The 26,362-nt window shown below is 38.9% G+C and overlaps 1 protein-coding gene across 3 annotated transcripts in view; it reads right to left on the reverse strand.

The window, feature by feature from the left end:
• Positions 1–4,112: 4,112 nt before the first annotated feature.
• The window catches only part of LOC143028390 (putative RNA-binding protein 46), a 28,530-nt gene continuing 6,280 nt past the window's right edge, over positions 4,113–26,362 (reverse strand). The window contains exons 2-9 of one of the 3 annotated variants that reach the window (XM_076190385.1): positions 22,366–22,540; positions 18,140–18,299; positions 17,813–17,918; positions 13,929–13,991; positions 11,402–11,500; positions 10,089–10,215; positions 8,301–8,507; positions 4,113–5,594 (exon numbers count right to left, since the gene is read on the reverse strand). In XM_076190385.1, the coding sequence (XP_076046500.1) occupies positions 5,476–5,594; positions 8,301–8,507; positions 10,089–10,215; positions 11,402–11,500; positions 13,929–13,991; positions 17,813–17,918; positions 18,140–18,299; positions 22,366–22,540 (1,056 nt within the window). In that variant the 3' untranslated portion in view covers positions 4,113–5,475. Of the gene's footprint in view, positions 5,607–8,300; positions 8,508–10,088; positions 10,216–11,401; positions 11,501–13,928; positions 13,992–17,812; positions 17,919–18,139; positions 18,300–22,365; positions 22,541–26,362 lie in introns of all 3 variants that reach the window. The other 2 variants (XM_076190384.1, XM_076190386.1) reach the window with 2 other exon arrangements.

A 26,362-nucleotide genomic window follows, 5' to 3' on the forward strand; every position in this document is an offset into this window, starting at 1 on the left:
TAACCATCTCCAATCCCTGACCCACTACCCTAGCATTCACCTCTCGCACCACCCCATCCATGTATAAGTTGAACAGACAGGGCGACATAACGCATCCTTGACGAAGTCCCACCTTTACTTCAAACCACTCACTCTCTCCATTTTTAATCCTGACACAAGCTCTACTACTCTCATAAAAACTCTTGACAGCTCCCAAAAGCTTTCCTCCTATCCCATAAATCTGCATAACCTCCCACAGTGCCTTTCTGTCTACCCTATCATAAGCCTTTTCCAGATCCATAAAAGCCCAAAAAACATCCTTCCCCTTTCCTATAGCTTTCTCACATATCTGTCTTACCACAAAGATCTGATCTACACAACCTCTACCTGTCCTAAATCCACACTGTTCCTCACCAATTACTCCTTCTGTTCCTCTCCTAATCCTCTCAATTAAGATCCTCCCATAAGCCTTCCCTACTACACTTAACAGGCTAATCCCTCTGAAGCTACTACATTCACACTTGTCCCCTTTTCCCTTGTAAAGAGGAACTATACAGGCACTTCTCCAGTCCTCCGGTACTCTACCCTCTCTCCAGCAAACATTAAATAACCTCACCAACCAGTCCACCATCACTGAACCTCCCTTTTTCAGACATTCTGGATGGCATCCATCCAGACCAGGTGCCTTACCTGCTTTCATCATCTTTACAACTGCCTTCACCTCATCCTTCCTTATTTCTTCTCCATTCTCCTCACTCATCACTCTCATTTTCTTCGCATTTCCCACTGCAGCTATCTTTCCTTCCCTATCCTCCTTCACATTTAGCAACTCCCTAAAATATTCTGCCCATCTTCCCCTTACTGCCATCTCTTCCATTATCATCTCTCCATCTCTACCTTTTACCTTTTCTTCCCTACTTGATTCGCCTCCTCTTCCTCTCTTAATTTCTTTCCAAAACATCTTTTTATTACTTTCAAAATTTTCTGTCATACTCCTACCCCATTTCACATCTGGTCTCCTCTTTGCCTCCTTTACCTTTTGCTTTACTTCTCTTTTCTTTTCTTTGTACGTCTCATATGACTCCCCCGTCCTCTTTTGTAACCAATCTGTGAATGCTCGCTTCTTCTCTTCTACAACCTTCTTTGTTTCCTCATCCCACCATTCACTACCCTTTCTTCTATTTCCCCCTGTCCTTCTTGTTCCACACACCATCCTTGCACACTATAAGACTCCCTCCTTGAACCATCCCCATTCCTCCTCCACACCCATCTCTGCTCCATCCTTTACTCCCTCCCACTCCTCCTTCAGCTTCTTTTTGTACTCCTTCTCCTTTTCCTTTTCATTCAAGTTCACTCTAAGAACCTCCCTACCTTTTGTCCCTTTCCTCTTTCTCCATCTATCCTCCACTCTCAGCTTACCTTCCACCAAAAAATGATCTGATATTCCCCCACCCTCTCCCCTTAGCACATGTACATCCTGAACTCTTCCTATCATAATCCTATTTACCACTACATAATCCATTAGCGCCCTATCTACCACCCTCTCCCATGTGTACTTATGCTTGACTTTCTTCCGAAACACTGTATTTGCTATCATCAACTCTCTTTCTAGACACATTTCCACCATCAACTCTCCACTACGATGTTTCTTTCATGTTTCATAAACAAAATCATCAGTAAGCAAAATCCACGTTCAGCTACATGAGAATATATAGATATATATTTACCTGAAGTGATTGTATTGTTTTTAGTGACTGCATTATTATAATTTTTTCCTCAAAAGTTGGCGAAGCCAACATATCCTCTGTAAATGTAAGTTTCTGTTAAAACTTTCAAAATAAGAAATGTTTTCTATTATTTTCCCGATGTTAAAAATTGAGTCAGAATTGTATGACTATATGACATAATTCCACATAGAGGCAAGAGAGTCCTGTAGAAATTTCTTCACTGAATTTTTACATTCATTCATTTTTTCCTTGTAACACAAATTCTTCCTCTACTACTTCTCTTTTATCTTTCATTACTCCAAAATACTGGTCTCCACTACTGATCCCAAAACACATCTTTGCCATGGGAAGACTGCAGAACTGTGTGTGTTACTGCCAGACAAGTAGTGCATTACCGAAAAATCTGGGGTGTATTTCCGTCAATGCATTACCTATTTTAATTTCCTTAGAGCGGTCCACATTACTGTGTATGTGTATATACACGTAGGCAGTATGTATACGCAGATTTTTTGATAATGCACTACCTGTCCAGAGGTACCGTGACCAGCTCTGAAGAACTGACAAATTTACATTCTTATATCAATCAACACTGATATCTAGGGTAAGGACAGCCATTTCATTTTTTTTTCTTTTTTTTGTAATATTGGTTAAAGGTATTTGTACAATGTTTTAAGGAAGTACTTATTAGAACTAAAAGACACTTTTATAAAAGCTATTAATGTTCTGCAGTGAATCAAAATATAATTGCATTAGGTTAAGTACCTAAAAGCCAAAATAATGGAAAAACAATTAGAAACTGTTATCAATTTAATACATTATAAATGAATTTCATCTGCTTTTCAGATACTAATCTATTAACCATCAATACTAGAATCAAGATCACATGTAAAAATTAAATCATGATGCAGGCATTTACAGGCAAAGCTAATAAGCATCACTCATGGCAATTTTAATAATGTAACAAAAAAATCGAAAGCAAAGCTAAAGTACATACAGACTTCAAGAGCAGAAAACTTCATCTTCTATCAGTATTATCTCATTCTACTTCCAATTCTGAGACTGCTAAAGATCAATTATCTCAGTATTGATAACCACGTTAATCTTAATTATAAAATCTTCAACTGATTGACCTATTGATTCTGTTTTACACCACAAACTCCCTTGTTCAGGGGATATGTGGTGCTTTATCAAAGGACTTTGGTTTTAGCAGCTGGGGGTCAGTGCTCAGGGGAATGCCCTTCCTAACCTCTACATTGTGACAAGGCTTCAAACTCGTAAACCGTACTTAAACTCCCTAGCGGCTCCCAGCTGGTAGCACTACCCCTGTACAAGGGACCTCAACTTAAAAATCTTTCTTCAAACACAAACAATGGCCATTTGACAACTAAGCATTAGCAAACAGAACTACATCAAATAAAATCTTAAGAAACATTTAGTAAGGGTAAGTCTAATAACAATGAAAGTACAATTTCATGATATAAATCATGAGTAATCTGAAAATGCTTCTTTTTACATTTTTCCCTGTATACTATGAAACCAAGATACACTCCTAATGGTTCCAGATATTCAGCAAATGAAGGTAGTGAATCAGTCATATTCATTCCCATGTACATCAATATTTCCACAAAAAAATCAATATTGGAATCAAATTTCCTTATGATATTCAGATCCTCTTATAAAAATACTGTGTTTCTTCAAGCTCACATACAAGACTTCCCAGTAACTTTTCTTACAGATAACAATAAATAAAGTGAAGTTTCCTATTACCTATAAAAATATCTATACTTATTAATGTTTCAAAAAAATGCCTTCAACAAAGACCCTTCAACGCCTTAGCTTATAAGAGACGTAAGATATACTTTCATAATTCTACCTGAAGCATCTGAATGAAAAATGATGTATATCATACAAACCTTCTTAACTTTTTACATAAGAGGTAGTAATCTACCTATGCTCTCTGGTTCACAGAGAGTTAAACATGTTAAATACATTTATAAAAGACGAGTGAAGAATAAGTGGGCAGGAAAGGGGGGAAAAAAAAGTTACACAAACATCTGAAGTACACTGGCTGTCCATGTTATTAATACATAAACATATATACATGCATGATGAGAGAGAAAGAGAGAGAAAAAATCTGCTATGAAAAAGATATAAATATCTATAAAACACAATCTCACCATCCTTCGGTGCAGTTTTGCATCCCCAACCCTTTGCCATCAAACAGGTCTATCAGTACTTAAATACATACACAACACTGTATAAAAATAAAAAAAATTATAATTTTGATAAATGTTAATGTAATACATTTTTTATTACCACAGCACTTCGTATGGAAAGAATGAGTGAAGAAAGGTTAGTAACAGAAGTGTGGAAGAAGTGAATATGAGGGGGTGTCCTAGGATGAGATGGATGGATGGGGTGAAAGGGGCTTTACATAAGAGGAATGTCTGTAGAGGAAGGACGGAACAGGACAGAAGATAGGGGTGAATGGAGAAGGGTTGTGTATAGATGAAGCTGTGATGCATGAGGGGGATGGGGGGATGAGGAAGCATGTATGGGGAGGGAGGGAGAGAGAGAGAGAGAAAAATACTGACACAGCCCAAAGGGCATGAGGGGACGGAGAGGGGGGGGGGGGTCGCCGAATTTATGAAGCAGCCCTGCTGTGGATGTGCTGTGTCTTGCGACACTGCTTCTGACCCAGGGCAGTGGACAGGATGCAGGGATGACCCATCATCCAGGAGGTGCTAAGATAGGAGGGAGGGAGGAGATGGAGGGGAGTGGAATATATGGGAAATGAAATGGGTGGGAGTGATTTCTATGCCTTTTTCTTTTTGGCTATCCCCCTTGTACGGGGGAAAAAACCTTTGGTATATGTACTTCGTATGCGAATTACTTTAGCAGGGGCTGATGAAGGGTACTGACATGTTGGAACAAATTGTCTCCCTGCAACCTGTTTTCAAAAGCTGTCAACATCCTCACCTCCTTTGACACTCAGATTCCACACTGGGCCCAAGATTTCTCTATCCACTTCAATTGTATTTCCTCCACCTTTCCACATGAGGAGAGCTGACAGCTACTTCCCTACCTTGTATTGCTATAAGCCAGTGATATAAATGGTTCCACAATAATACAACATATGACAACAGTCCAACATATCTTCCAAAAGATATCTGTCGGAGGGTCCAAGAACTGTTGTGGTGATGTAGTTTTCCTGGTAGTGAAACCCAAGGTAACAATTCATCATTGTTACATCCGCAATAAAACTATCAGCATGATGCCATGAATGGTTACTACCATGTTCAACTAAAACTCTTGCTTTATAAAATACATATAAACTTCACAGAAATCCTCAAGAGGTGCATTCAAGAATCTTTGTTCTACCTGTGAGGCAGACCAACGGTACAGTACAAAACACACTTTTGTGCAGCTCTAGCAAGAATGTTATATAAAAAAGTTATGGAATTGAGCCACTACACAAAAAATATAAAGATATATAAAGATACCTTTTCAAAATACAAAACTAATGCAAATGCTTACAAAGAATGACTTCTGAAACATCATTTGTAATTTCAAGTATACATGTAAATAACTAAGCATATACAAATATGCACTGATGTCCTAACCTAATAACCACTCCTATACATGTGTAACCTCAAATGCAAAATATTGTTTAGGTAAAGTCACAATTTTGTCACTTATTACAATGTATGGAGTCAGGTGACTTTCACTGTAAACCTCTCATTAATAAATCACTGAAGACAACTGAAAACTACTTTTTGTCTTGAGTGGTCAAAGGCACTGCGGAAGAAGCTGCTGCAGTTGGAAGAAGGGCAGGGTAAACAGCAGCTGCGCTAGTGGCTCCATAGATGTCAAAGGGGGCCTCATAACCTGTGGGATAGACTAATCATGTGTATGGAATGGGTAAATGTTGACAGTACTTTGATACTATAACTAATATATTTTTCTTGGCGGAAGTTGAAGTCTTTTTATTTTTTATTTCTATATACCAATAAGCTTCTTACCCTAATAAGGGAGTGCGTACATACAGTATAAACCAAAGGGCCTTTTTCACCTAAAGGTAGCAAAGTCTAAACATACGCCCATCCAACACCCAATCATCACCCTACCATCTTAGTAAATCCATACATATACCAAGGGCTTCCCCCCCACCTTGTAGCCAAAGTCAAAGGCATAAATCCACTCCCACCAATTTCATCCCCACATACTCCACTCCCATTCACCACCCCTCCCTCCCTCTTTTCTTGTCTCCTCCTGGATGACAGGTCATCCCTGCATCTTCCACACTACCCTGAGTCAGAAGAAATGCAGCAAGACACAGCACATCTACAGCAAGGCCACTTCATTTAATCGGCAATCTTCCTCTCTGTCCCCTCATGCAGAAAGAGAGAAGACTGGGAGAAATCCCTTTGGGCTGCATCAGAATATCATTCACAAATACTCCCTCCCCCCTCCCCTCACCCACTGCCTTCCATGAATTACAGCATCATCCATACATAACCATTCTCCACTCATCCCTATCTTCTGTTTTCTCCTTTCCTTCCTCAACAGACATCTTTCTCTTTCCCAATGCCCCTTGTACCCCATCCATCCATCTCATCCTTGGTTGCCCACTCATCCTCACTCCATCCATTTATGCCTTCCACATCTCTTTTACCAATCTTTCTTCACTCATTCTTCCCATGTGTCCAAACCATCCCAATACTTTTTCATATATCCTACCTCCCAACTCCTTTTCCACGCCTGCTCACCTCCTCATTTCTCACTCTATCCAGCCTAGTAACCCCTACCATACTTCTCAGGCATTTCATCTCAAACACATTTAAACTCTTCCTTTCTTCCTCTCTTACGTCCCATGTTTCTGCCCCACACAGTGCTGTTGGCACAATCACACCTTCATACAATCTCCTCTTAGCATCCATTCCCAATTGTCATTTCTCATTACACTTATTAATCCACCAATGCATTTACTTGCTTCTCTCAATCTACATTCTACCTTTCCTGCCACATTTGCCTCCAAGTATCTAAAGCTATCTACTTTCTCCCTTAATACTCACTTCCAATTTACTGCCATCCTCTCCCCTTGTACATCTCATCACCTTACTTTAACCCATATTTATCTTCAACTTCCTTCTTTCACACACCTTCCCAAACTTTGTCACTAACTTCCTTAACCCTCCTCTGATCTTGCTTCAAGCACAGTGTCGTCGGCAAACAACAGCTGGCTTACCTTCCATTTTTCTCCATTTTCTTTAACCATCTCCAATCCCCAGACCATTACCTTTGCATTTACCTCTTTCACCCCCCCTCTTTCACCACCACCCCAAAGAGATTTCTCCCCGTCTTCTCCTTTTATGGATGGGGGGATGGAGAGGGGGGGGGTCGCCGATTTAATGAAGCGGCCTTGCTGTGGATGTGCTGTGTCTTGTGACACTGCTTCTGACCCAGGGCAGTGGACAAGGTGCAGGAAAGACCCGTCATCCGGGAGGTGCTATGATAAGAGGGAGGGTGGAGGGGTGTGGAGTGTATTCAGGGATGGAATGGGTGGGAATGATTTTATGCCTTTTCTTTTTTGGCTACCTCCCTTGTAAGGGGGAAAAAGCCTTGGTATATGTATGTACCACCCCATCCATGTATACATTGAACAGCTAAGGCGACATAACACATCCCTGGTAAAGTCCCATTTTTACCTTGAACCACTTGCTTTCTCCATTTCTAATTCTAACATTGGCTCTACTGATATGGTTTAATGAATGGTTTTCTAATGTCACAAACTCCCCCCTATCGGAGGGCTAGGACAGTGCCCCTCACAGAGGGCTTTGTAGCGTGGAATTTAATGAACCATACCCTTGGTTCAACTTCGCTGGTGGCAGGATTCGAACCGCCATCCCCTTGACCTTCGCCACAAGTAGCGACGCCCTAACCTGCTCAGCCGGCTCTACTACTCTCATAAAAACTCTTGACTGCTCTTAACATCTTTCCTCCTATCCCATACATCATAGCCATATATATATCCCATCTTAGTACTTTGTGAATGCTCATCTCTGATCCCTGGTACATCACATGGGTTAAAGGCTTGGGTCAAATTAGACACAGATAGGAAAAATTAATTTCTAAGTTATGGTTTGTGATTCACAGTTCTGATACTAACTGGGGAGTAGAGAATGAGTGCTATGAATATTCTATTTTACCAACATTCACAAAATAAGTTTTCAACATCCTAAGTAATTGTCTAACCCAACCCTTTACAAGAGAGAGAAAGAATGAGAGGGAAAGTGAGAGAAAAAGAAAGTGAGAGGGAGAAAGAAAGAGAAAGAGAGAGAGTGGGTGGGAGGAAGAATGATAGGGAGGGAGAGAAAGAAGGAAGGAGGGGGAGAGGAAGAGAGTGAGAGTGAGGGAGAAGGAGAGACAAAGGAAGGGAGAGAGAAAAAATACTGAACCCATTTTGATCAAATCAATAGCCAGCAAAATTAACTAATCTTTCTAACAACCCTATCACCTTTAGTAGGCCAAAATGTTTCAAATGCTTTCACCCAATTAACTACGAGTACTACACTGCAAAACTCCTTTTCTTACCTGCCATTTCTGGTGGAAGATAACGGATTGTTGGGTGTGGCATCATGTATTGTGCTGTGGTTACAGGTATGGCTTGTTGTGTTGCCATCTGAGCCATTGGGGCAGCTAAGCTGGGAGTGGGGAACATGACAAGTTGCGGAGCTATGGCTGCAGTAGTTCCTTGAGAAGGTGAAGCAACAACACCTGGTAGTCCACTGACAGCAGATGCTGTAATAAACAATAAACACATGTTATATCTATCTGTTTATATTTTGTGCCAAAGATAGGGTAAGTGGAGAATGGTTATATAAGGATGATGAGGGAGGGAGGGGTTGTGAATGGGAGTGGAGTGGGTGGGGATGGGATGGGTGGGAGTGGATTTATGCCTTATGGCTTTGGCTACCTCCTTTGTGAGGGGGAAAAGGCCCTTGGTATATGTGTGTGTGTGTATATATATACATACATACATATACCAAAGGCTTTCTCCCCTTTACAAGGGAGGTAGCCCCCCCCCCCCCCAAAAAAAAAAAAAAAAAAAAAAAAAAAAAAAAAATCCATCCCCAATAAAATCCACTCCCATCCACCCCCCTCCCTCCCTCTTATTTTGGTTCCTCCTGGATGATGGGTCATCCCTGCATTTTGCCCACTGCCCTGGGTCAGAAGCAGTGTTGCATACACACACACACATAAAAAAGAAAAGGAACACAAATGCATACTGGAAGGTATTTTCCAATATGATTACAAGACAAACAGATTGAGTAATTGGAGAGAAGTTGTGAAGGTTTAGGTAGAGAGTGAATAGATAAAACATTTTCTAGTGAGCCAGATTTGTGAAGTTTTTGGTGAAAGGACATTTTTTTGGGGTCTTTTATTGATCTGGAGAGGGCATATGACAGGAGCGACAGGAAGGCATGGTGGGAGGAACTGCAGATGTATGTCTGTCTATCTATATACCAAAAGCTTTTTCCCCCTTATAAGGGAGGTAGCCAAGTCAAAAGCATATACCTACTCCCACCCATTCCATTCCCATCCACCACCCTTTCCTCCTCTCATCTTAGCTCCTCATGGATGACGGGATCCCTGTATCCCACCCACTGACCTGGGTCAGGAGCAGTGTAGCAAGACACGGTACATCCACAGATGTATGGGTTTGGGGAAAAGTTAAGGGCACGCAAAAGCTTTTATGTGATTCACCATGGTCTTGGATCACGTGTTGCACTCGTGATTGATAACTATTTCCTTCCCAGAAGAGAGCTCAGAGCTCGTATATGACCGATCCATGGGTAATGCTGTGACCTTACATGCACACAAACTCCCAACTCCCTGCCCACGAGAGTTGGAATAATGACTTGCAGCACAGCAATACTGAAATTATTTCAGCCATGGGCAGGATTTGAACCTGGACCACTGTAGTGGTGGCCACGAATGCTACTACTGTGCCATTGAGTCATAGAGCTTGTGTTATGGTTGGGAATGGTGAGAGTGAGTGGTTTGAAGCGAAGATGGGGCTCTGCCAGATTTGTGTTGTCACCGTAGCTGTTCATTGTGCAAATGGAGAAGGAAATATGGGAAGTAAATGTGAGGATGATGGACTGGGGATGGGAGATAGTAGTGGAGTGTAAAATAGTTTCTACTATCAGGCTGTAAAATAGTTTCTACTATCAGGCTGTATTGAGGATATACTGTATCTTACTGTATTGCTTCTGATCCAGGCTGTGGGCGAGGGGAAAGCCCTTCATCAGCAAGGGGCTATGATAGACGGGAAACAAAATCTCATTTGATCTGAATTATAAAATAAATTACATTTACCTGCGCTCCAGAGGCCCAATTGACGTAATACATTTTCAGCAGCAACGCTTCTTGAAGATTCTATGTCTATGGCCATTTTGTCTGTCTGAAATAGTCTTGGTCCTCCAGGAAAACCGGGTATCATTATCTGCAAAATGTTGTGTGTGAATACCATTGCACATGACTATGAGGAACTTAAAAAAAAAAAAAAAAAAAAAAAAAAAAAAAAAAAAAAAAAAAAAAAAAAAAAAAAAAAAAAAAAAAAAAAAATATATATATACATATGTATATGTATATATATATAAAATATTGAGAGAAAGAGAGAAAAAAAATATATACATAAAGAAAAATAATGAAATAATAATAATCTCTATCTATATACCAAAGCCTTTTTCCCCCTTATAAGGAAGGTAGCCAATGAAAGCAAGCACCCACTCTCATCCACCATCCATGTTCCTCTCTCATGTGGATGAAAGATCCCTCATGGATGAAGGACCATTCCTGTGTCCTGCCCGTTGCCCAGCTTAGAAGCAATGCAGCAAGACACAGCACATCCTCAATAGGGCTACTTCACTTACATAGTGACCCTCCCTCCTCATGCGGAAAATAGAGAAGAAAGGGAGAAGTCCCCTTTGGGCTGCATCAAAATATCATCCAAAGACAATCACAATCGGTGAGGATGGTGCCCCTCACAGAGGACTGTGTATTGTGGAATTTAATGAACCATGCCCTTGGTTCAACTTTGCTGGTGGCAGGATTCGAACTGCCATCCCCTCGACCTTCGTCGCAAGTAACTACACCCTAACCCACTCAGCCAGTGAGCTTCCATTGTAACAAGAAAATAAATAAATATAGAAGTTCTTAGCCAAATATGTTACACCAATTCTATAGTGCTTTAATTTTTTTTGTCTTACATTGTTACTGGAGCTTTAATGCTAAACCCAGTCTACAAATTACATGCACAAGCATAAATCTGAAGCATAAAATTGGTGGCTCCAACTTTGGTTTTGGAAAAATGTCTGAGAAGGAAAACAGTAGAGGAAACAAAAGATCAAAATTCATTTTAGTTTGTTTACATTATGAAATGTTGAATTTTTATACTAAAAATGGCAAATTTCAAAGGTTTTCCAAAAGTAATGGTAAGTACTCTCATCAGGATAATTGATCAGAATGATGCTGAGGCCAAAGTAAAAGAAAGGGAAAGCTTTCAAAGTTGCAGCAATTCACTGGAGGTAAGTGAATTCACAATTGAGTTGAAACGACCAAGAAGATTACTTTCTTTCCACGAACTGAAGTTAAATAATTAATCATACTAAATACAGAAAGATCCTTACCCTATGTGAGTAAAGAAAGGTTCCTTCATTTTGTGCATATATGGGTTCATACTGAGGCTCTCCCCATCCATTACGTAAACAGGTGTCTGAAAGTAGTTGCTGAAAAGTTAAAAGAAAAGCTATAAGAATACAAAAGACCTGAACTTCATACATCATTCATATACCATGGGATTAACGTGTCTAGCTGTGGTCTCCAAAATTGACAGCAGAGCTTCATTTTCAAAATCCATCAACCCTCCTCACCGCCATCTAATGGGCTTACATTTAGTCTCGAGACCAGCATTTCTCAACCAGCGTTCCCTGGAACCCTAAGGTTCCACGCTAAAGGTCCCTAAGGGTTCTGCGGGAACATAAACTAATGCACTTTTGATTTTTTATTTGATTTCATATACGTAATATAATTAAACATGCACGACATATTCTTGGTTATTGTAATAATGTAATATAGACATCATCCTATCTAACCTATTACAAGGTCTGTTAGAAAAATATCCGCCTTTATTTTTTTTTGCGAAAACCTGATGGATTTGAATCAAGCGCACTTGCATGAGCTGACCTTGAACCTTCATGCGCATGAGTGAATTTTTCCTGTCTGTCGATAGCATCAGTTGCTGGCAAGCAGCATTTGCATGAGGTAGTGTGTAGTGCTCTCGGTTTTTCATTGCAAGGAAAATGACGGGTCGTATCCATACACCCAGGACTCGTCACCAGTGATTATGGTATTCATGAAGTCGGAGTCGCTGTTTGTGGAGTCCAGCATGTCCTGTGAGACTTCAACACAAAGTTGCTTTTGCTCCGCCGTCAGCAGCTTTGGCACAAATTTAGCTGCCACTCTCTTCATGGACAAATCTTCGGTCACAATTGAATGTGCCGAAAAAGTACTGATGCCCACCTTTTCCTCAATTTCTCAGATAGTCACACGACGGTCCTGCATCACCACAGCGTTCACTTTGGCAATGACCTGGTCATTTTGGCATGTTGATGGCCGACCGGAGCGTGGCTCGCTCTCCACCGTTATGCTGCCATCTTTAAACTGGTTGTACCACTCCTTAATCTGTGAGATGCCCATAGCATCATCACTGAAAGCCGTCTGAATCTTCCAAATGGTTTCCACCTGGCTGTCACCCAGTTTCTGGCAAAATTTGATGCTGTAATGCTGCTCCAGTAGTTCCATCATTTTCCTTGCAATGAAAAACCACTGAGAGCACTACACACTATCTCGCGCAAATGCCACTTGCCAGCAACTAACACTATCGACAAGCAGGAAAAAATTCACAAGTGCGCACGAAGGTTCAAGGTTGGCTCATGCAAGCGTGCTTGATTCAAATCCATCAGGTTTTTGGGAAAAAAGAAAAAGAAAGAAAAAAAAAAAAAAAATTATATATATATATATATATATATATATATATATATATAAGTAAATAAAAATAGATAAAAAATAATAAAGGTAAATAAACAGATAAATAAATAAATAAAGTCAGATACTTTTCTAACAGACCTCATATTACAATGAAAATAAAACAAGAAAGATCTGGTTTTTTCTTTTTTTGCGGGGTTCCTTGCGACATGCAATTTATTTTAAAGGTTACGCATGAGTAAAAAGGTTGAGAAACGCTGCTCTAAACTGAGCCCAAGATATCTTGCTATCAATTTCACCTGTATTTCTGTGCTTTTCACACCTGGAGAGCTAACAACAGCATCTTTCCTCCTATTACTTTTAGCCTGTGACATAAATTCTAACTATGATAATGCACCCTATTGGAATGGACTTTACCTAAATCATTACAATATACTTTAATGCTTTTTCCTAGCTGTAAGGGGCAGTAAAGCTCAATTTTTTTTTTTTTTTCATATTTGTCATGCTACAAAAACTTGTTCTATATACCCTCTTCCTTTTCTAAATCCATACTGCCCTTCCAAATTATTCCATTTTCCCTTTCTAATCCTCTCAATTAGCACCTATACACCTTACCAATAACACTTAACAAACTGACCCTTCTACATTTGTCTGTTCCCTTTTCCCTTGTATCATCAAGCTATACAAGAACCCCCCCCCTGCTCACTGAATCACTTCCCTTCCAAAGGTGCACAATTCCACTATATCTACTCCTCCCTTCCACATATATTCCATGTGACATCCATGTAACCCAGGTGCTTACCAGTTTTCATCTTTCAGTGCTTTGTACCTCCTCTTCTATAATATATCAATCATTCTCCCTCATCATGACATCTCTGAATGCCATTATCAGAGCCTCCTTATACTCCTCTACACACAAACCCCCAAAAAACACTTTACTTTTTCTCCTTCTTTCTTTCCATGAAATAATTGGCTCTTTCCACCTTGCAACCATAACACCCTTATTTTTTTCTACCAAATTCCTGAAGTTAGACTACCCTTTCTCCTTATCTTGGTTCTTCCCTTTTCTGCTGATTTATAATCTTTCATAAATCTAAGTATCTGGTAAGTGCACCTCAATTTGAAAGCAAATTAATGTGTATTCTGCAATCATATACAAATGCTATTTACCTCAACTTGTGATTTCCCAACAGAAGCAACAGCTGAAGGTAGAAGGGTGTAGCTAATGACTTTCTGAAAGTATCAGACATAACCGCCTTATTAAACAGTACAAGAGCATCAAGCATCTTATATCACAGTAATAATGGAGGAAAAATTAAATACAACAATCCCTCCCATATGTGAACAGCCATCGCATGAATCGCCATTACCCAAACATGATTTGTGTTGTATACCAATCTTATTCCTTCGCAATTAAAAATTTAGCACTGTATGGGGGAAATCATTTTAAACTTTTGAACATGATGACACCTATATATGTGTTGAGCCACAAGTGGGGCATACGAGGATGCTAGCATCAGCTTTCTGATTACATTTATTTTGTCATTTTAGCTGAGTGATCCTCGTATTCTGTGAACAGGCTTGATCACATTTTCTGCAATTTTACATTTATTCAGGGCAAAAGAGAATGAGTATAACAGCAATAACTTTATATTCTGTAAAGTGTGATGCATCATTGTACATCAGGCAACTTGATGTGCATGTGAATATTTGACTCATATTGAAGAGGCAACTAAATACTCCCCAAATCTGAATACAATATGGCTGAATTAGTTGGAAATGGTGGGGATTACTGTAGATAAAGTTTTACCGAGGCCATTTCTCATTCCCTTCAACAAGATAGTATACTCCACTAATATTATTCTAAAAAGTTACCATTTTATTCAAATGTCAGGGGAAGCATAACCAAAATGAATTCTTAGTATATCAAGGCAAGTCTAGCGAATGTTACTCAAATGAATAAAATTGCCCTTAGCCCCATAAAATAAACTATGATACCATGTTCAGGGTATTAAAACTAATATACAGTAAACCCTTGATAGAACGGATCTCAATATACTGGATGTATCGGACAAAAAATCTGACCGGACAAACCCTCACTATAACAAATGAAAATCCGTTATAGCGAGGGTTCCTCAGTTATAACGGATCTTCAGATATAACGACAGACCCCTGTGCCCACGTCATCCGTTGTATCAAGGGTTTGCTGTAATTTCTAATCCTGGACAAACTTTGGGATATAATGGATCTGTCTGGTATTTCTATTGGATATATTGGATCTTCAGATATAACGACATGCCCCTATCCCTATATCGTTCATTATATTGAGGGTTTACTGTATTGTACAAATTCAATTGCTAAAAACAAAAAAATATATAAAGAATTCAAAAACTGATGGTTCTCTTCCCCTCATTTACTACCCAACACAAATTAATGATATTAACCAAATTCAGGGTTGAAAAATTTACACGTCAAATCAAGATGGTTATATCATACAAGAAAGCTACATAAACGGAAAAAAAGTATTTCGTAAGAAGTGCTGTCATAAATCATACATATGCCCCAGAGGTATTCAACATGGAAGCCACACAACACATAATCTTCTACTGCCCAACATTTACACACAAAACAGAAAACATCATAAAATTTCCCCTCAGAGTGATTTATGGGCCTCTGATGGCCACAACCACAGGTCTCTTTGTGAACAGAGCAGCTACAGATAGAGACTGAGTGAAAACAGAGGGAAGTGGGATGTGAGCCAGCTGTTGTTTGTGGATAACTCTGTGCTTGTGGCTGAGTCTGAAGAAGTTCTGAAGCAGCTGGTATCAGACTTTGGGAGGGTGTATTAGAGGAGAGAACTGAGAGTAAATGTGGATTTTTAAGTTAGATGATGAGATGTGCAAAGGAGTACTGTTGATAGGCTGATGGGTTTAAAGGGTGAGGCTGGAGGAACTATACAACTGCATTTGGGATCATATGAAGCAGTGAATTGGTGTGGGTATGGTGAATCACAGAATAAATGAGGCAAGTAAACATCTGGGGTGAATGAGAAATGTCATGAAAAATAGGCATCTAGGGATGAATGCAAAGTGAAGGTTGTACGAGGGAGTGATTGTGCCATAATAATGTACGGAGAAGAGACTTGGAATTTGAAAGAGGCAGAAAGTATGAGTCTAAATGTGCTTGAGAAGTATTTACCTAGTTGTATTTACCTAGTTGTATTTTGCGGGAAGGGGAGCTATGCTCGTGTTGTCCCGCCTTTGTATCTTGCAGTGTCTAGTTTGTTTTTAAACTCATGAATGGTTTTTGCGCATACTATTTCATTGTCCAGTTTGTTCCAAGTGTCCAAAACTCTATGAGGAAAACTGTTTTTCTTCAGTTCTCTTCTATAGCTATGTTTTTTTTATTTTCTTTCCATGTCCTCTTGTGTTTCTTTTGTCCCAGTTAAGTAAATTCTCACTATCGAGTACCTCTGTGCCTTTCATGATTCTGTAGATGGTCAATAGGTCACCTCTCTCTCTTCTTTGCTCCAGTGTCGGTAACTCCAGTTTAGCCAATCTCTCTTCGTATGATAGGTTTGCAAGTGCAGGTGCCATTTTTGTAGCTGCTCTTTGGATTCTTTCTATTTTCTTTATATTCTTTTTGGTACTGGGGGACCACAATGTCGCTGCATACTCTAATCTAGGCCTTATCAATGTAACCAATATTTTTTTCATCATGTCTTCGTCCAAGTATGTAAACGCCACTTTTATTGATCTTAGCAAGTTGTAAGTCTCCCCGACAATTTTGTTAATCTGTATATCATAGGACAAGTCGTTCGTGATAATTACTCCCAAATCTTTTTCGGATCCTACTTTCTTTACTTCTTTGGTTCCAATTGTATATTTTCCTGATATTCTGTTTTTGCTTTTTCCAAACTCCATTATGCTACACTTCTTCGTATTAAAGTCCACTTCCCATTTCTGACTCCAGTTCCATACCCTATTTAGGTCTTCTTGCAGTGCTTCACAGTCCTCATCAGTTTCTATTTTCCTTAGCAGTTTGGCGTCATCGGCAAAGAAGCTCATGTAGCAGTTCACGTCCTCATCCATGTCATTCATATAGATAGCAAACATTATTGGTGCCAGCACAGATCCTTGCGGTACTCCACTGATCACCTCTTTCCAGTCTGAATATTTTTCTCTGAGCACTACTCTCATCTTTCTACCAGTCAGAAAGTCCTCTATCCATTTTAGTAGGTTTCCCTGTATTCCTCCTATGTGTTCCAGTTTTTTTTAGTAGTTTTCTGTGTGGTACTTTGTCAAAGGCTTTTTGCAAGTCTAGGAATGCACAATCAGCCCATCCATTTCTTTCTTGCACTATGTCTATTAGTCTTGAGTAAAAGCATATTAAGTTTGTGGAGCATGATCTTCCTTGTCTGAATCCGAATTGTCTTGGGTTTAATATGTCATTGTCTTCCAGATGTTTTACCCATCTATTCTTGATTATTTTCTCACAAATTTTGGCAATGGTGCTTGTTAGTGATACTGGCCTATAGTTGGTGGGTTCTTCTTTGTTTCCTCCTTTGTGTATTGGTACAATGTTAGCGTTTTTCCAGTCCTCGGGTATCTTTCCTTCTTTGAGTGAGCTGTTTATTAAGATGTGTATTTTGTCTGTTAGTTCTTCTTTGCACTCCTTTAGAATCCAATTTGCAATACCGTCCGGGCCATGTGATTTTCTGACATCCAGCCTTGATAAATGTTCTGATATTTCCTTTAGTGATGCTGTAAACTCATTCATGAGGGGAGATTTCTTGTTTTTGTCTATGTCACAATTCGGTATTTTCTCTCTGGTGAAAACAGTGTGGTAGGTGTCGAGGATGGATAGAGCAAAAAAATGTGGAGGCGAGACTGAGAGTTGTCAGTGTGTTGTTATGATTTGGGCATGGGGAAAGTATGAATGAAGAAAAACTAACAAAATGAGAATGGAAAGCAGAAATGGATGGACTGAACTTGAGAGGAAGATTAAGAATTAATTTGTATAAAGTCAGTCATCCTTCACTACGTAAATCTTACCTCAGTGGATTTGATTCTACCGTTCGGAGCCTTAACTTGCTGCATTCGAAGGCCTCTCACACCGGCAGCTCCTCGTACGGAGGGTACACGCTTCACCAACGGACCTCTGAAAAATTTGAAGTCCTTTTTGAAGTATTATCTAAGATGTAAGAAGTATTATTAAAAATCTATATTAATCTTCATGACAATACAACCTACAAAATGCATAAAAAAAAGGGAAGTAAAAATCAATGCCTTCAAAGCATGCTCAACTACATATACAAGCAATCAAACCCCAAATCATTGCAAGCAAATTTCTTAAACTATCATTAGAATCAAGGACCCTACCCAGCTGCAGCCAAGGAGGGTGTTATATTTTCTAACAGAGATGACTGTAGAGTGCTGTACTGACTCATCGACTTGGATACAGCCTTCTGGTAATGATATTGCTCTCTGTTTACTGGCTTGGCCCACGTTACTTCCAATTCACTGTCATCAACTATCTTACCTGTCAATATATAAGAAAAAAGAGTGCAATCACTGTTAAAAAAAGTAAAGAATTCTCTTGCTGGATAAAGAAAAAATATATAAGAAAGGAGAATGAAGTATGAGAAAGAGGAATTAAGACAGAGTACCCAATATTACCAAAGAATAAAAAATAAGGCCGATAGACAATGTGTTGAATTAAATATCAAGTAGAGGAGAGATAACAGATCCGGCAAAAGAGATAGAATGATAATGATTCATCATCACTTATAGGGAGCATACATCTGGGGTTTCACCATTTCACTTATATGCTGATGCCATTCCTGTGGTTTATCCAAACAAGCCTTCATGCAGTCACCCTTCCCATTCCAAGAAGTTCTTGGCAAGATTAGTTGACTTGCTCTAGCCATGAGTTCTGCAAGTGTCCCCTCTGTTTCCTCCAAGGGTTGTCCAGTGCAGAGATGACCCAGTAAATGGGATAAAGAAAGAAAGAAAGAAAGAAAGAAAAAAAAAAAAAAAAAAAAAAAAAAAAAAAAAAAAAAAAAGGATGCAAGCCACAAGTCCATTGAACTGGAGCTGGTACTCATGAACTGCTGGTAAAAGGCCTTGACTAAGTATCATGGAACAGCTACTGGTCTGGTACAGCCATCCCATTGATAGTCTATAATTCTCACATGGCACTTTGCTCCAAAGACATCAAAATACCTCTTCAAATCAGCATTCACTGTCAATGTCTCAAAGCCATACAGCAAGACTGGGAGCGTAAATGACTTGAAGATTCAGACCTTAGTCTTCTTGCTTAAATACTGATGATCATATATACTCTGGTTGAATGAGTCCATAACAATATAGACCATGCCAAGGACCAAAGATGAGAATGTGCATGTGGTGGTCCTGCAAGATGGACAATGAAGCTGCCCATTTTCAAAACCAATCAACTCTCTTACCTCCATTCAGAGATGGAGCCCTCAGGGGCTGGCATGTGGTCTCTGGACTAAGCCCAAGAGAGATACAGAGTGTCTGGTAAGAACTAAAGAGAGATGTTTGAGATGTATTTAGAAAGGGAGATAATGATAATGAACAGTGTTTAAAAAGAGAAACAAGCATAGTGTAGTGTACATGAGACAGGGTAGCGGTGGGAGAGTGGTGGAGAGGGCATTAATGGACTATGTTGTGGTACCCAAAAGGAGAATTGGAAGAGTTCTGGATGTAAATGTATTCAGGGGAAAGAGTATGGGACTGTTAGATCACTATCTGGAAGGGAAATTGGGAATGATGGCAAAGTGAAAGTGAAGCAAGGGAGGCAGAGGTGCTAAAGGTGAACAAATTAAAAGAAAAGCTAAGAGTGAAATATCTGGAGATATTTTATCTTTATCAGATACAATTACGTCCATGAAAGGAGCTATGCAAATGGGATCCTATCTCATACTCCATTTATCATACATATCGTACTTGTGCACTGTGACCAATGATATGTACCTACATGGAATCATTCTATGAGATGGACTTCATCCTCATCACCAATTAGGAGTGTAGTACACAAACCACGTATAAGCTCATGGGGTGCTGATTTCACTATGACACGCCACAAAACCTGACAGACCATATAAAATGAAGTCCCAAAGACAATTATGAGCTGCAGAAATATGACACCTAAAGACCATCTACACCATGAAATGAAAGTCCTCAAAGTCAAGGATCGAATTGAAAGGAGAGGTACCCATACATTTGCTGCAGCCTCGACGTGATGTATGTAGTACTGTAGTTTGTGTAGTAATATAAATGGTAGTAAATTAGAATTGCTAGTCACAAGTCCATGAAGGAAGGGGACACCAGTATTCCCACCAAAATACAAGGATGTTAAAGGAGATGTGAGTATCTTCACCACAACCAAGACTGGATGTGCAGAATGAAGAAACATGAGAAGTAGTGCTGATATTGAAGACAGGAGGAGAAAGAAAGAAAGAAAGAAAAGAAAAGAAAAGAAAAAAAAATAGGTTTGCAATGACTTTTTCTAAGCTGTGCTGCACACACACAATTAAAAAATAGAGATAGAGTTTATGTGTGAATTCAGGCAAATAGGAAAAATTAGGGAATATAATTAGGATACAGATGCCATTTGGCACTTGTGTGCATCGCACCTGTGGGTGCCCTATTTACACAGAATGAGAGCCAGAAACACTCTCTCACCCGTCATACCATCGATATAGTATATATAAGCAATAAACTTTATTTTTGTACCTTGCCTTTGTTTCTTCGTGGAGAAGGAAAATAAAATGAAGGGAAACAGTCATAAAATTCATGCATGCACTCTATAAATCTCCTATGTGGGGAAGTCGGAGGTCTTTATTAGAACATGCCAGATGCATGACACTGCACAAACACAGCACACCCACTACACTATATAGCAGAACACCCACACATGCTAAGAAATAATAAAAACAATATCCAATTACTCTCTTTTCTTCCTTTACAACCACCAGACACCAACCTCTAGAAGCACATCCATATCACTGTTCTATCAACAAACTGAAAGACAATACATTGCTGCATGCCAGACCCCCCTGATATCTATCCCTCTGAATCCTCTCTTCCTCAAAAGAAGAGAATCCATCTGGCCATTCTGCAGTGCAGCCACCATCCAACCCTTCTAAGGCAACTGAAGAGACTGGATGACTGCATCACAGATAACTGTCCAGGATGTTACACTTCATCCCATACTATAGAACACATAACAGATGACTTGTACACAATCATGCATGCCAATAACACAATATATACTCTATAAGGGATTTATGGGAAAACCCTGTTTTAGGCGTGGTGCTTCTCAGGAAGACAGGACTGCTCGGCCATATAGTCTATGGAATGGCGACAAAAACAATAACTGGGTCTAAGGTCTTGTTCTATCACCTTCGATTGTATTTCCTCCCTCTTTTCATACCGTGGTAACGGTAACTGCTCCCCTTCTCCTACTACAAAAAATTGATGACACACAAACACTTATGAAATGCTGATGCAGACATCAGTCCAAAGTCTATTGTTAAGGAAACTGGAGGCAACAACTGTTATCATTATAGGTGAACCTTCATCTTTGTATTCACTCAGTGTAAACACTTTTGAAAAATATTCTGTCAGAAATAAAAAGCACTTCTTGGGGATATTATTACACTGAAGAGTTGTTGTCTCCAAAATGGTAAAAGATTTAAGAAAGGTATAAGAATAGAGGAATAGTAGAAGTTATAAGTGATTAGTATTCTTGAGCAGAGACTTGTCATAAAAGAATGCCAAGTGGCTTGACTTGTTGGAAGGTCAACAAGTTCCTACAATACTGACCACACAAAACATGTGGTCAATATCCAATATGGGAACCTAAAAACCTCTATCTCCTTGTGTGCATTGGAGTAACTGGGCTTCTAAATCTCTGAATTTGGATTCATGATACACACATGCAAATATCAACAAATATGTACACATTTGTACAAAAATAACAGCAGCAGCAGATGCAAGCATGAATACTACGCTGAAAACAATGTTTAATACGACAAATACCATGGTATATACAACCATTCAATGCCTTATGCAAGAACTGTTCCTAAATGCTGTATAATGAAAATGTCTAATTCTGCTGAATAAAAAGTCTTGTGTACTGAACACTACCTAAATCAAGGCATAATTTGAAGAACAAAACAGGTCATGACTATTTCTGTCATAAAAGAACACTAGGTAGAATGAGCAGTTTTCATGCATGTATACTTAAAGAAAATATATTGACATAAGGCAAGGATGGGTGAATATTCATAGTATATATCTTATCATATGCTAAGAGCTCCATTAATCAATGATGAATCTCATGAGTAGCTTTTATTTCTTCAATGTCATTTCAGATAAGATCATTCTTCAATTTCTTTAATTCAAATACTTATGAGGTTTTCATAATGCTACAATTATTTATTAATTATGTACATCAATATCAAGCTCAAACTTGAGAATTTTAAAAATCCCACAAGCATCTGAAATCAAAAAACTAAAATCACACAGTAAGACTAAACTGCAAAAATTTTAATGTAATCCCTCAAGAAAATCCTTACCATTCATCTTGACAATTGCTGATTCAGCTTGTTCCCTTTTGGCGAAGTGGATGAAGGCGTAGTCTTTCTGTTTCTTCACTTTCTCAACACCACCTCCACCTGCTTCACTGAACAACTTCCGAAGCACATCTTCTGTTGTGCATAAGGCCAAATTGCGGGCATAAACCACTCTAACCTTTCAAATGAAAACAGAAGTAACAGTCCATGAATAAGAGGTTTCTATCTATGAGCAGTAAGATAATTGTGTATCATCATGGTAAAGTATTTTCAACACTACATTTTGTCGCCCAATGTTCAAATATAATTCGTAATCTTGAAATTCTCTTTTGAAAGAATTTGAGTCCCACATAAGTGGAAAAGTGTATCTAGTTGAAGTGAGCTACACAGCCTCCCAGTGGAAGGATAGAAAGGCACCATTCTGGATTACTTTTGCAAATGTTAATTGTACAGGAATACGAGACATTTCTGACAATCTAATGTTATGTGGTCTTTAAGGAGGGAAAACATACATTTACAAATCTAAGTACAGGCATAACATAATATATACACATACAGAAGAACTCGGAAACTATGGACACCGAAGGAACAGATTTCAGTAACTACAGAGAAATTCTGGAGAAGGAGAATAAAGTTTTTGATAGAAATATGGAAATTCCTGCAGAAATGTGGCAACACTGGATGCTTTCAGTGCTTCAGTTGTTTTAGTCTGTCCCACATGCTTATATATACACTTAGGGCAATATATCATATTAATACTGTACCAAAGATTTAGGGCATGGTTGTATGATTATGTGTTTATTTGTGGTCGTACTAATTACTACCAACTGCTGACAACCCTGATGATACTGTTTTTAGTTAATATTAGTATATATAAATAATTTGTGCCATGCTTTATTGTTTCTGTAATTTTTAAAGCATTTGGCAGCATGCATAATGAGATAATTAAGATGTGATACACTACAAGCAACCTGATGCAAGCTTCAAGATACCATGAACTACCTCGTAGCTCATGTTGTTGGTGAAGTCAGCATATCCAATGTATACTGGAAATCATAACTCATACCTCAATATTGACATGGCCATGTGCTTTCAAATTTACAGATATGATAAAATATGGAGAGAGAGAAAATAAAATAAACATGATGGGAGTTAACTGTAGTAACAGAACTACTTCATAGCTCAGTTTTTTTCACTAAGATTAGAATGCACTCATATAAGATGATGTATTTAGTCCTAGTCGTACTCCTGCTACTCAACATTCAATATAGGTCCATCCTCTTGGGGTTGTGTCAATATATCATTCATACATAACCACTCCCTAACCCCCATCCTCGCATCACAGTATCATCTACAGTGAGTCCTCCTTATACAATTCTTTATCCGGTAAATTCACTGTTACGGTATTTGGTAATTACTACCCTCAATTCTATTTACGATAAGAAAAATTCACAGATATGGTATCCGCTAGATATTTTGAAGAGGAAACTATCATTACATGTTATAATGGGTTCGGTATATGGTAATTTAAATTTGCGGTAAGGTTTTCAGGAATGCATATGCACCGTATAACAAGGACTTACTGTATACACATTCTCCACTCACCCCATCTCATGCCTTCTCCCTCAATTACTCAACAGACATTCCCCTCTTGCTCAATGCCCCTTTCACCCCATCCATCTCATCTTCAGTTGTCCCCAAGTTATCCCCATCCACCTCTACCTTCCATACCTCTTTTACTAATCTTTCTTCACTAATTCTTTCCACATGTCCAAATCATCCCAATACTCTTTCATCAGCCCTTTCTGCCATCCCACTGCTTCTGCCAATCACTCCCTATTCAACAGCTCTCTAAAATACTATGCTTACCTTTCCCTTACTGCCTCCTTTTCTGTAAACGTCTGTCCATCTGCACCTTTCACCTTTTCTTCTCTACTTGACTCACTTTCCCTTCTTAACTTCCTTCCAAAACATCTTTTTATTACTTTCAAAACTTTCTGTCATACTCTTCCCCAATTTTCATTTGCTCTCTTTTCTGCTACCTTTATCTTTTTTTCTCTTTTCTTTTTTCTTTGTACCTCTATGTTTTTCTCATCCTACTTTGCAACCAGTCCCTGAATATTTGCTTCTTCTCTTGTACTATCTTCTTTATTTCATCATTCCTCCACTCACTACCCTTCCTTCTATTCCCTCCCATCCTCCTTGTTCCACATACAATCTTTGCATACATTGTCACTCCTTGAAACACCCCCATTCTTCCTCCACTCTACCTCTATCCTTCACTACCTTCCACACTTCTCTTAGCTTCTCCTGGCACTCATACTCCTTTTCTTTCTCATATAAACAGTTTACTCTAAGCACCTCTCTATCTTCTAACCTTTCCCTCTTTCTCCACCTACCTTCCACTAAAAAATTATCTGATATTCCCCCATCCTCTCCCCTACGAACATGAATATCCAGAACTATCCCTACTCTTTTCCTAGATACCACTACATAGTCCATTAATGCCTTCTCAACAACCCTCCCATCCACCACCCTCTCCCATGTGTATCCCTGACCTTTTTCCCGAACAATGTGTTAGCTATCATCAACACTCTTTCTAAACACATCTCCACCATTAATTCTCCACTATGATTTTTAAACCTGGCACTCAAGACTTCCCAACCACTCCCTCTATTGTTTTATCCCCTAACCTAGCATTGAGATCACCCAAAACCACTACATTTTTAATCCTCCCAAAACTCATTAAATCTATCCAAAAAGCCATCCTTTCCTTTACACCCTTCTCACTACTAGGACAATACGCACTTACAAAGACCCAATCCTCCATTCTCAGTTTCACCTTCATCCACATTAACCTCGAAGAAACCTCCTTCCACCCCACCATATATTCATCTATTTCCTCACTTACTAGTAAAGCCATCCCTTCCCTCCCTTGTTCTCTCCTCACTCGATACCCTCCCCACTACACTCCCAAACTCATAATCACACCTCCCTTTCAACTTAGTCTCACTTAATGCCAACACATTCATCTTCTTTCTCATAAATATACTGCCTATCTCTTCCCTTTTACTCTCACCTGCATCACACCCACGCACATCAAAGCCCCAAAAGCCTTGGTATATGTATGTATGTATGTATATATATATATATATATATATATATATATATATACATACACATACCAAAAAACAATGGCATAAATTAACTTCTGCCCTCTATATGTACACATGCATATATATATATATATATATATATATATATATATATATAATATATATATATATATATATACTGTATGTATATATGTGTGTGTGTGTACATAAATATATATACTGTATATATGCACACACACACATATATATATATATGACTCCACTATGGTATCTTCTGCCAATGGATCCATAAAATGTGGCCAAATATCTTTGGTTAAGGTTCTCCTCCAAGGGAAAACAGAACTTACAATATTGTTAATTGATTTAGGCAAATATGATTAATTTGATGAAACCATATATTATATGGATGCCCCCACTGCAAATACATTTCATCTTTTTCTAGAATTGTCCTGTGAGCAGGACCATAACCATATCAGTACAGGCTATATGATCACGCTAACTCTGTTGGGAACTGGTGATAAGAAAGGTTTAGTTCCACCTCTGCACAGAAAACCGACTGGTTTCACTTTTTTTTCTCAAGTTGTATCCCGTGACTTTCTCCAGATGGCATATATGTACAACTCCAAAATCCAAGTACATATCCAAATGCTACAGCTATAAAGCAAGGCAGTATGACAAGCTGTTGAACTTAGTCTTTCAAAGATATATTACTAGCTACTCCAGAGACCATGTCATATGATCCCACCAATCAATCAACCTGTTGCCCTGGTCTCAAAGGATTACAAAGGAGGAGCATGTCTGGCCCATAACTAGTTCGGATGGAAAAAATTATAATAATGATAGATAAATAAACAAATAAATAAAAATAATAAAATAAATAGGTA

Source organism: Oratosquilla oratoria, chromosome 9, assembly GCF_046742065.1.
Source record: "Oratosquilla oratoria isolate Oo_2021 chromosome 9, ASM4674206v1, whole genome shotgun sequence".
In the NCBI taxonomy this organism is placed as follows: domain Eukaryota; kingdom Metazoa; phylum Arthropoda; class Malacostraca; order Stomatopoda; family Squillidae; genus Oratosquilla; species Oratosquilla oratoria.